Source organism: Protobothrops mucrosquamatus, unplaced genomic scaffold, assembly GCF_001527695.2.
Source record: "Protobothrops mucrosquamatus isolate PMUCROS unplaced genomic scaffold, P.Mucros_1.0 scaffold3821, whole genome shotgun sequence".
Lineage (NCBI taxonomy): Eukaryota > Metazoa > Chordata > Lepidosauria > Squamata > Viperidae > Protobothrops > Protobothrops mucrosquamatus.
In genome coordinates this window covers 17,012-28,135 of record NW_015389773.1, presented here as the reverse complement: position 1 = coordinate 28,135, position 11,124 = coordinate 17,012, and the positions used below count along the sequence as shown (strand labels likewise).

Below are 11,124 nucleotides of genomic sequence, written 5' to 3'. Positions count from 1 at the left end.
AAGTTTATTAAAGTAAAATAGAACAATAAAATAACCAAGGAAAAAGAAAATAGATAAATTACATTAGTTTTGAAAAGGGGAGCCTTGTTAGCACAGGAGAGAATTTAATGCAGGGGTCTCCAACCTTGGCAACTTTTAAGACTTGTGGACTTCAACTCCCAGAATTCCTCAGCCAGCTTTGCTGGCTGAGGAATTCTGGGAGTTGAAGTCCACAAGTCTTAAAAGTTGCCAAGGTTGGCGACCTCTTGATTTAATGTACTTTCCAAGATAGGGAATACAGGCTGGGAGGGGGGGCACAGTGTGACAATTGGTGCCTTGGCTTCTTAGTGTGTCGGTTTCCTGTTGTGGGAAGTCCACTTAAAAAATGTGGCTTCCGGGCCAAAAAGTTCCTTGATCAAGACCAGGCGGATGTGAGAGTGCGAGAAAAACAACCGAGTCAAGTCAGAACAGTTCCACTTTCGATTCGGGATTCGGCGCTCCAAATCGACAAGTTGAATCGGATCAGCAAAGGTTTGGACTTCAACTCCCAGAATTCTCCAGCCAGCAAGGTGAGTCTTAAAAAAGTTGCCACGTCTGAAGACCCTCAGTCTAGGCGGGGTTGGGCTAGACTAGAAGACCTCCCGGGTCCCTTCCAACTCTGGCACTCTTGTTGTTTTTAGGGCCTCCCCAGCTCCTAAAAAAACAGGACAACATGAACGGGGGGGAGGTGGAAGACCCTCCCCCTCCCTTGAAAGGGGTCCTTGGGGGGGGAGGTTTATAATCTGGGAGGGAGGGAAGGAGACCCCCCCCCATTCAATAAACCAGGGAGTTTTTGTTCAGGATGTGTCGCATCAGCACGGCCAGCTGCGGAATTCTGGGAATTAAAAGTCCAGAAGCCTTAAAAAGTGCCGAGGTTCGAACTTGGTGACGTTTTGAAGCCTTGAGGATTTCAGCTCCCACAATTCCATGCCAGCTGGGCACCTCTGGGAGTTGAAGTCCAGCCATCTTAAGAGACTGAGAAACGAGGCTGGAGAAGCAAAATGGATGGACTTCCGCTTCCAGCATTCCATGCCAGCTGGGGAACTCTGGGAATTGAAGTCCAGAAGCCTTAAGAAGTCGCCGAGGTTTGACAAGCGGGCTTCAAACTCGGCGACTTTTTGAAGCCTTGTGGATTTCAGCTCCCAGGATCCCATGCCGGCTGGGGAACTCTGGGAGTTGAAGTCCAGCCATCTTAAGAGACTGAGAAACGAGGCTGGAGAAGCAAAATGGACGGACTTCCGCTTCCAGCATTCCATGCCAGCTGGGGAACTCTGGGAATTGAAGTCCAGAAGCCTTAAGAAGTCGTCGAGGTTCGAACTCGGCGACTTTTTGAAGCCTTGTGGATTTCAGCTCCCAGGATCCCATGCCGGCTCGGGAACTCTGGGAGTTGAAGTCCAGCCATCTTAAAAGTTGCCGAGGCTGAGAAGGGAGGATCCAGAAGCAAAATGGAGGGGCTTCAACTCCTAGAGTGGCCCAACCCGCCTGCCCAGAACACAACGGGTGCCGCCTCCGCTGCCCTTTATTTGCGCCCAATTAAATGTCGTTTTGCTCTAGGCAGGTGCCAAAGTCCAGGTGATACGACCTCTGGCAGGTGTCCCAGCCCTGGCGAAAGGGGAGGATCGGTTCCAAGGGTCGAACCCATTCCGGTAGCCACTCCCCCCCCAAAAGGGGGAGGATAGCATGGCCGCCCTTCCCCTCCCCTCCTCGGCTTAGATTCCCTTCACCTTTGCGGACCTGCTGGGACCCCCTTCCGTTCATACCTGGGCCTCCGTCCCTTTGCACCACCTGTCAATCTCACGTCCTCCGAGGTGAGTTGTGGTGGGGGAGGGAAGGGGGGGGAGCTGAAGGGGGCAGCACACCCCCTTTGGCTTGCTTGGGTAGGCCAATTAAGGCAGGTCGTTCTCACTTTACGACCTCAAATCGAGTCCCAAGATTTCCGTCGCTCAAGGAGACCTTGTGTTTCGCCCCGTTTTACAACCTTTCTCACCCCGGTTGGTTCTTAAGTGAATCGCTACGGTTGTTAAGTGGGCCACAGGGTTGTTAAATGAATCCGGCTTCCCCGCTGGTCAGGGGGGGGGTCCAAAGGGGAATCACGGGACGCCGCGCAACCGTCATAACTATGAGTCAGTTGCCAAGTGTCTGAATTTTGAGGAGAAGAGCACGGGGACAGCGGCAACGGTCGCAAGTGTGAAAAAACGGTCGCACGCCCCTGTCTTCAGTGCCGTTGTAACTTCGAACGGCCACTAAGCAGACCGTCGTAAGTCGGGACTTACGACTTGCGAGAAAACCAGGAAGTTCAAGGAGCACCGAATTTGGGTCAGCGAATTCTGCAGGCCCAGAAGAGGGCGGAAAGCAGTCAAAATGGGTGCCAGGCACACCTTGGGGGTCCCTGCTCTGGGAGGGGGGTCTCAATCCCCCCCCCACTAATGGGGTGGGGGGGAGAACCCCCCTCCAGCAGCCCCTGGAGCGTTTGGCCATCCCAGACCAGGCAGTTTTTCCTCCACCAGCCCGCTGGGCTGTCCTCAAGGACCGGAGCTGTGCGTGCATTTTGCTTTACTGGAGAAATCTCCTTTGTGTGTTGTGTGTGTGTGTGTGTGTGTGTGTGTGTGTGTGTGTGTGTGTGAGAGAGAGGCCTGGCCCTGCACCTGCTTTTGCAGAGAGCTGCCTCCAGTCACATGAGAGTCAGACCTCGGTCTGCAAAAGAGGAAGGTGAAATTGCTGATTTTGGCCTCCGAAGCCTGCCTCCGCGTGAAACCAACTCCGATGACCTCTTTGCTGCCCTTCCATGGCGCCCAGGACCCTGATCCCCCCCTCCTCCTCCTCGTGGCTTCCTGGCACCCAGGACATGGCAGCCTCTGCCCCCCACACACACCCTGGCACCCTCCCACCCACTGCCCCATGGAGAGGAGGGCAGAGAGCCCGTGGAGAACGTCCCCTGGGGAGGGGGCTTTCGAGGGAGGGGGAGACCAGGTGGGCAGAGAGCGCCACCCCTTGTCTGAAATGGCACGGGGTCTCCCGCCCTGAGCAGGGCAGGGGGTTGGACTAGAAGACCTCCAAGGTCCCTCCCAGCTCTCTTCTTCTGTGGAGGACACAGCCCGTTCCTGATTGAGCACCAAAGAGGGGGGGCAGCCTTTGTGACACCCCCCCACTCGCTTTGAGCCCCTGGAGGGGGGAGGCGGGCAGGCAAGAAACGCGCCCGGGGGGGGTGATGCCACGCATGAGGTCCCACGGCCACAGCTGAGCAGTGGCTTCCGCCACGTCGTCGCAGGAGGGAAGAGGGGAACCGCCCCCCCCCGCGTTCACCCACCCTTGGCCGCTTCTGCCCCCCCCCCCACTGACTCACACTTTGTCAAAGCAGCAAGTCTCACTTCCTTCCCCTTCTGCCAGCCCTCCAGGCCCGACGGGGAAGCGGTGGGCCCAGAGTCTCGTGAGCCTCAGCCCTGCGAGGGAGACCTTCGGAGGCAGCCATGCAGCCGGTCAAGGTCTCGGTGGGGGCCGCCGTCCTGTGGCTCGCCAGCTGGTGCCTGCTGGCCGCAGGTGGGTGGTCTCCTTCCCGGGAACCGGGGAGGGCTGTTACCTGGATGGGGGGGAGGGAGTTGAAGTGGGGATCCCCGGAGGGAGGGGCAAATGAACCCCTCCAAACCCCGTGGGACGGGGTTTTTCTTGCAGAGACCCTCGGTGGGTGGACGGGTGGGGTCCCAGCCTTATTGCCCCCACTCCAAAATCGGAGGCACAAAGCAGAATGACCTGGGGAGGGGTCTGGAGGGTAAGCCTGGCTGGGTGGAAAGAGGGGCTGCACACAGATGCCCCCCCTCCCACTGGGCCGGCGTGGCTCCCCGGGGGCCACCAACTGACCGGTTCCTTGGGCCACTCTCTTGCAGGTCACCCCTCGGAGCTGGAGGACCCCTGGCAGCCCAGCTCCCCCCAGTCGGACTCTGCGAACTGGCCCCACTTCACCAAGTCGGCCCCTCTGGTGCCGGCCTTCACCAAGACCCCTGCCCATAAGCACAACACGACCCACCACCATCGCCACACCACCACCACCGCCCCCGCCAACCACACCTCCCACCCCCACACCACCACGCCCAGGAAGCAGACCACCACCCGCCACGCTACCACCCGCCACGCTACCACCACCCGCCACGCTGCCACCACTCACCCTGCCAATCGCACCTCCACTGCCCACCCGACTAGCCACCCCCAGAACACGACGCATGAGAAGCACCCCACCACCCACCAGGCCGCCACCACAACCCCCGCCAACCACACCTCCCACGCCCACCCCACCACCACCACCACCACCCCCAAGACCACGGCCCCACGGCCCACTAAGCCGCCGGGTGTGCTGGTGGGCAATTACACCGTCAAGCAAGGATCCGCCGTCTGTCTGCGGGCAGAGATGGGGCTGCAGCTGCGGGTCCGCTACGAAGACAAAGCCAAGCGGCAGGTGAGCATGCAGGATGTGTGTGTATGTGTGTGTGTGTGTTCCTGTGGGTCGGACGGGGCTGGGGGATCAGTGGGGCTGGCAGCCCGGGTGCCGAAGCTGGGCACCGAAGTCGACTTTTCTGAGCGAGGAGATTCCAGACCGTCAGCCGAGTTTCTCGGCATTGCGCGACTCGCTTTATGGCCGTCCTTAACCGGGTTACCCAACCAGACGGCTGCATTCGACAGTTTGGGGAGAGGGTGGATTTCCCCCTTTTGGATCTATCTGTCCCCGGCAGAGTGGCTCCTGTGGAACAGAGTAATAAAGTTGGAAGGGACCTTGGAGGTCATCTAGTCCAACCCCCTGTCCAAGCAGGAGACCCCCCCTAGACCAGGGGTGGGGAACCTTGGCTCTTTGATGACTCGTGGACTTCAACTCCCAGAATTCCTGGGCCAGCATGGGGGAACTATGGCCCCCCTCATGACTCGTGGACTTCAACTCCCAGAATTCCTGGGCCAGCAGGGCTCAGCTTTCCCCTCAGCATGGCTGGCTCAGGAATTCTGGGAGTTGAAGTCCACCAGTCATAAAAGAGCCCAGGTTGCCCACCCCTGTCCTAGACCATTTCGGACAAAGGGTTGCCCAATCTCTTCTTAAAAGCCTCCAGCATCCGCAACGTCTAGTGGCAAGCTGTTCCCCTGGTTCACTGTTCTCACTCTTTAAGGAAATTCCTCCTTAGTTCCAGGTTGCTTCTCTCCTTGAACAGTTTCCATCCGTCGCTTCTTGTCCTGCCCTTCTGGTGCTTTGGGAAATAGGGGGACCCCCGTCCTCTTCTTTGGGGCAGCCCCTCAAATACTGGAAGGCTGCTATCCTGTCCCCCCCTAGTTCTTCTTTTCTCTAGACAGGATGTTCCCCAATTTAAGAAGAGTGTGGGCGGGAGGGCACGGAGGAGGAAATGCAGCTGCCTCAGTTTACTTTGAGGAAACGGAGGGCCTGAGGGGAGGGGGGGGGCAGAGGGGGCCCTGCATGCCGTCTCTCCTTCCTCTCTTCCTTCCCTCCTTCCCTTCTTCCTTCCTTTTTTCCAGGTCTGGGGAGCCTTTGCGGTGCAGCCCAACCAGACCAACTCCTCGGGGACCTGTTCCAGCAAGACGGCCACCTTGAAACTACATTTCCCAGAGGGCTTTATTCTCTTCACTTTCCAAAAGGTGCAGGAAGAGGGTGGTGGGAAGGACGGAGGGGGGGGGAATGGTGGGGCCTATGGAGGCCAGCAAGCCGCTCATTTCAACACACACACACACACAACCAGGCAAAGGCACTGCCCACCCACCAAGGTTAAGAGGGCTTACAGAATGCAGAATGATAGGGTGGGAAGGGACCCTGGAGGTCTTCTAGTCCAGCCCCCCCCCTGCTCAGGTAGGAAACCCTATATAGCAAGGGTGTCCAAACTGGGCCGCTTTTGAGACTTGTGGACTTCAACTCCCAGAATTCCCCAGCCAGCCACGCCTGTTTTTTTTCTTTTTCACCTATCCCTTAAAGCGGAGAGATTGGAGAGGAAGGGATTACAAGAGAGTAAGCAGGGCCACAATGAGTATGCTGGCTGGGGATACCTTATATCGTTCCAGAATCCAGACCCAATGGCAGGATAAGGTCACACCTTAAGGCAGCAAGCTTCACGATTATAGGAAGTCCTCAGTGTACGACCATTTAGTCAGCAACCGAAAACGACCGTCGCAGCATCCCTGCAATCGCGTGATCGTGATCTGGGCCACTTTGGTTTATGTGGTTTAGGACGGTTACCACCCAGGGGAAGGTGGTGGCCAATCGCCAGCACGGGATGTCTCAGTTAATGACTGCACCGCTTCACGATAAATTTGGTCATACATCGAGGACTGCCCGCAGTTGGGGATGGGGGAAGTTTTTTAAAAATATAAACTTAATTTAATCAATAGTAACTTTATTGAGGATGACATTATGAGGGTTTATCTGTGTATTAATGTCACATTTCCTAACGTCCTGCCGACGTTGTGCTTTCCTGGGTGACTGGTTTATTTGAAAATATAATTTCTCTGCAATATTTTCAGACAGTCACCCTGCTCTTCCCCACACCCATGACTCATCGGGCAGTTCCCAAAAGGACCCCCCCACCCCCACCCACTGGTCAGACTGGGGTGACTCACTGGTCCTGATGGGGGGTGGGTGGGGGTGGCTCTAAGTCAGATCAGCTGGTCAGCAGGCATCACATGCCAAGTTGTAACTCAAGTGTTTCTCAAGCTTGGCAGTTTTCAGAGGTGGGGACTCCAGCTCCCAGAATTCCCAGCCAGGAAGTCCTCAGTTTATGACCATCTGGAATTTATGACCGAGCTTGAGAGACGCTGCTCTAGGTCCCATTGGGGGCAGAACATATGAATTTGGGGAAGGGGAGACAATAATAACAATAACAATAACAACAGTAATAGCAATAGTAATAATAGCAATAATAGCAATAATAGTAATAGCAATAATAATAGTAATAGTAATAATAGTAATAGTAATAATGGTAATAGCAATAGTAATAATAGTAATAATAATAATAATAATAGCAATGATAATAGTAACAATAGTAATAGCAATAATAATAATAATAATAATAATAATAATAATAATAATAATAATATAAGACAACCTTTATTGTCATTTTTTTTACTGTGGGCACAATGGCAATAATAGCAATAATAGTAATAGCAATAATAATAGTAATAGTAATAGCAATAATAATAGTAATAGTAATAGCAATAAGAATAGTAATAGCAATAATAGTAATAGCAATAATAATAGTAATAAGAATAATAATAATAATATAAGACAACCTTTATTGTCATTTTTTTTACTGTGGGCACAATGGCAATAATAGCAATAATAGTAATAGCAATAATAATAGTAATAGTAATAGCAATAAGAATAGTAATAGCAATAATAGTAATAGCAATAAGAATAGTAATAAGAATAATAAGAATAATAAGAATAAGATAACCTTTATTGTAATTTTTTTACTGTGGGCATAACGGTAATAATAGTAATAGCAATAATAATAATATTAGTAATAATAATAAGATAATAAGATAACCTTTATTGTCATTTTTTTATTGTGGGCACAATGGCAATAATAGCAATAATAGTAATAGCAATATAATAGTAATAGCAATAAGAATAGTAATAAGAATAATAAGAATAATAATAAGATAACCTTTATTGTAATTTTTTTACTGTGGGCACAACGGCAATAATAGTAATAATAGCAATAGTAATAGCAATAATAATAATAATAATAATAATAATAATAATAATAATAATAGTAATAAAAAAGTTGGAAGGGACCTTGGAGGTCATCTAGTGGCTTTGGCCTCTGACACCCCCACTTTCTAGGGAAAAACCCCTATTTTTCCCCCCTCTTCCTCAGAACGAAACAGAAAAGACAGCCTACCTGAGCCAGGTCCAGGCCAATCTCACCTACGGGTTCCCCCAGGCGACGACAGGTGAGCAGCTGGGGGGGCTGGCTCAGGGGTGGGGGGCAGGTTCTGTGCCCCGTGGCAGCACTGATGTCCCAGAGCTCATGGAGAGGGGGCCCATTTCGTGGGGAGGGGGGTCTCCTGCACAAATTTGGTGATTTGGGGGTCTTTGTGGGGGGGGGGACGTTTGCTTAGCCCCTCAAATTACGGCCGCAGGCAAGCCCCACCTGGCCTCAGCCACGAAGCCCCCCCCTTTAGCCCCCTGTCTGAATTCACACCCCAGCTGGCTCATCCACGGCCGGCGTGTTCTTCGACGTACAACTATCCATTTAGTGACCGTTCAGAGTTACACCAGGATTGAGAAAAGGGACCGTGTTTCACACCTACGACCGTCGCGGCGTCCCCGCGGTCACGTGACCAAAATTCGGACGCTCCTATTAATGACGGTCGCAGTCACGCGATCCCCTTTTGTGGCTTTCCGATGAGCATCCGGGGAAGCTGAGTTCACTTAACGACGGGGTTACTAACTTAAGAACTGCCGTGATTCGTTTAGCCACGGTGGCAAGGAAGGTGGTAAAATGCCCCCTTTTGGGGAGGGGGGGCAGCAGGTGGGATTTCCCCCGAGGGGGGGCGCTGAGCCCCTTCCCCACCGCCGCCTGGCTCTTTGTCTCCGTAGAGAAGACCTTCACGGCCAACAACACCTCCCTCCGGGAGTTCTCGGCCCCGCTGGGCATGTCCTACCAGTGCCTCAACCGCAGCCTGGACCTCACTGAGGACTTCCACTTGAGCGCCCTGAGCGAGCGGATCCAGGCCTTCCAGCTTCAGGATGGGAAGTTTGGAGAAGGTAAGCGCTGCCGCCTCTCCGCCACTTGGGGACTTCAACTCCCAGAATTCCACAGGTTATTTTTTTTCCCCACTTGGCCGAAGTAGAGGTATATTACGTCTACTGCGTTCCCACCGTCTACTAAGAAAAGTTACCCGATCCCCCCCAAAAAAGGGATCGTTCTCCTTCTGGCTGAATTCTGATTCAACCCAGGCTGGCTGGGGAATTCTGGGAGTTGTTGAGGTCCAAAAGTCTCCAAGTGACCCACTTTGGAGACCCTGGGTATAGGGGTTTCCTGCTTGAGCAGTGGGGGGGGTTGGACTAGAAGACCTCCAAGGGTCCCTTCCCACCCTACCATTCTGCATTCTGTAAGCCCTCTTAACCTTGGCGGGTGGGCAGCGCCTTTGCCGTGTGTGTGTGTGTGTGTGTGTGTGTGTGTGTGTTGAAATGAGTGGCTTGCTGGCCTCCATGGCCCCCAAGAGTCCCCCACCACTCCCCCCCCATCCTTCCCACCACCCCCTTCCTGCACTTTTTGGAAAGTGTGTGTGTGTGTGTGTGTGTGTGTTTGTGTGTTGAAATGAACGGCTTGCTTGCTTCCATAGGCCCCAAGAGGCCCCCACCACTCCCCCCTCTCGTCCTTCCCACCAACCCGACATACAACACAGAATCATAAGTTTGGAAGGGGACCATGGAGGTCTTCTAGTCCAGCCCCGAGCCCTCGGCTCCCAGGTTCAGGCCTTCCCTCTTCCTCCCATCCATTTTTGGGGTTCGGAAGTGCCTGTCTGAAGATTAGGAGGAAGCCAGGGAGCCCCCCACCCATCCTTACCCCCTTCGCCTTGATCCGTGTCTCCTGAGGCTTCCTCAACGAGTGGACCAACCACCGCCCCCCCCTTTCTCCCCATCACCCTAAGGAATTCTGGGGGTTGAAGTCCATGAGTCATAAAAGAGCCGAGGTTGCCTACCCCACCCTAAACCCCAGGGGGACAAGGACACCCCCTCTTCTGCCTCGGCCTCACTTTCCTTCCTCCGGCCCCTTCCAGCCGAGGTGTGTCCCGAGCAGAAGCGCTCCATCGTCCTGCCCGTCGTGGTGGGCGTGGTCCTCGGCCTCCTCATCCTCATCGTCCTCGTGGCCTTCGCCGTGGGACGGTGGCGGGCCCACACGGGCTACGAGTCCCTCTGAGAGCCCCCCCCCCAGCGGGCCCTTCTTCCTTGGGCCGCAGCTGGAGACCCAGACTTGGGTCCTTTCACACTTACGGACGGAGACGGCGAGAGAAAAATGCCAGCCACTCATCCTCTGCCCTTTTTTGGGACTGCCATTGGAGGGGAATTTTAGCTTTTTGACAAAATGGTCTCGCTTGCGGCGGGAGTGGGGGGGGAAGGCGGGAGGTTAAATAAGTTAAATCAGTACGCGGGTACTCCTCGGCTTACCCCGGTTTATTTAGCAACCGTGCCGAAGTTACAACGGGCCTGAAAAAAGCAGCTTTTTCACACCTTTCCCACGGTTGCGGTCACGTGATCCAAATTCAGACGCTGGGCAACTGACTCACAGTTACGACGGCCGCCATGTCCTGGGGTCATGGAATCCCTACCCCCTACCCTAAATTGTCTTCCTTGTGCCAAGCCATTTTTATAAAAAATAGAAAGAAAATTCTAATTGGAAAGCGACTTGGCAAAGAAAGAATTTTAAAGAGATTTTTAAAAAAACCCCAGAAGATTTGACCTTTTAGAGGGGGCCTTATAGATTTAAATACTTCTTTGCATAAGATTAAAAGAACGGAAGGCTTTTAGATATAATTAGACTTTTATAATGAAAGGTATGACTTAGAATTAAGATAGCGTTTTTTTTCCTCTCTCTTTTTTTTGGATATGGGAAATATGACAATAAGAGGGGTTGATTTGAATAAAACTTTCAGGGATATAAATGCAATTAATATTGAGAAAAATCATAACTGATGAATGTATTTCAAATACTGATGGGAAATCAAACTTTAGCAAGAGCACGAAAAGCAGGCTATTGACTAATGGATTGACACGATTGATTTGTGAACTGATATTATTATTATTTGTATGATATTAGTAAAATGTGATGAAGATGCTTATGTCTAACTCTGCGTACATTAACAGCACCCAAAACTTGTAATGGATTGTAATGAAGGGAAAATGGAAAAAAAAATATGGGAAAGAAAGGAGGATCAGGGAAAAAATACTGGATTGTGTAGCATTGAGCAGATTTAGATTGAAGAAGTTAAATATCTTAAATATTTGAACCCAGACAACCTGTTGTTTACTAAGCACTAAAGACTGTAATTTTTAAAAATGAATAAAACTTTTATTAAAAAAACAAAACAAAAAAAACACCAGTTCATTTAGTGACTGTA

At 52.2% G+C, this 11,124-nt stretch overlaps 2 protein-coding genes across 2 annotated transcripts in view; both read left to right on the top strand.

Moving 5' to 3' along the window:
* The window catches only part of LOC107298258 (eukaryotic initiation factor 4A-I), a 14,759-nt gene extending 13,091 nt beyond the window's left edge, over positions 1–1,668 (top strand). Inside the window, exon 8 of the mRNA XM_015827631.1 lies at positions 1,573–1,668. Within this exon, the coding sequence (XP_015683117.1) occupies positions 1,573–1,668 (96 nt within the window). The remainder of the gene's footprint in view (positions 1–1,572) is intronic.
* Positions 1,669–3,485: 1,817 nt separating this feature from the next.
* On the top strand, positions 3,486–9,937 carry CD68 (CD68 molecule). The gene is made up of 6 exons (XM_029286479.1): positions 3,486–3,555; positions 3,900–4,465; positions 5,524–5,643; positions 7,875–7,950; positions 8,600–8,767; positions 9,787–9,937. The coding sequence occupies exons 1-6, from the start codon at positions 3,486–3,488 to the stop codon at positions 9,924–9,926; spliced, it is 1,140 nt and encodes a 379-aa protein (XP_029142312.1). The 3' UTR covers positions 9,927–9,937.
* Positions 9,938–11,124: the final 1,187 nt, after the last annotated feature.

Coding starts and splice junctions, on each gene's coding strand:
- CD68 (XM_029286479.1), top strand. CDS start 3,486: ATGCAGCCGGTCAAGGTCTCGGTGGGGGCCGCCGTCCTGTGGCTCGCC. Junction 7,951..8,599: donor GTTCCCCCAGGCGACGACAG/GTGAGCAGCTGG, acceptor TTGTCTCCGTAG/AGAAGACCTTCACGGCCAAC. Junction 8,768..9,786: donor GGATGGGAAGTTTGGAGAAG/GTAAGCGCTGCC, acceptor GGCCCCTTCCAG/CCGAGGTGTGTCCCGAGCAG.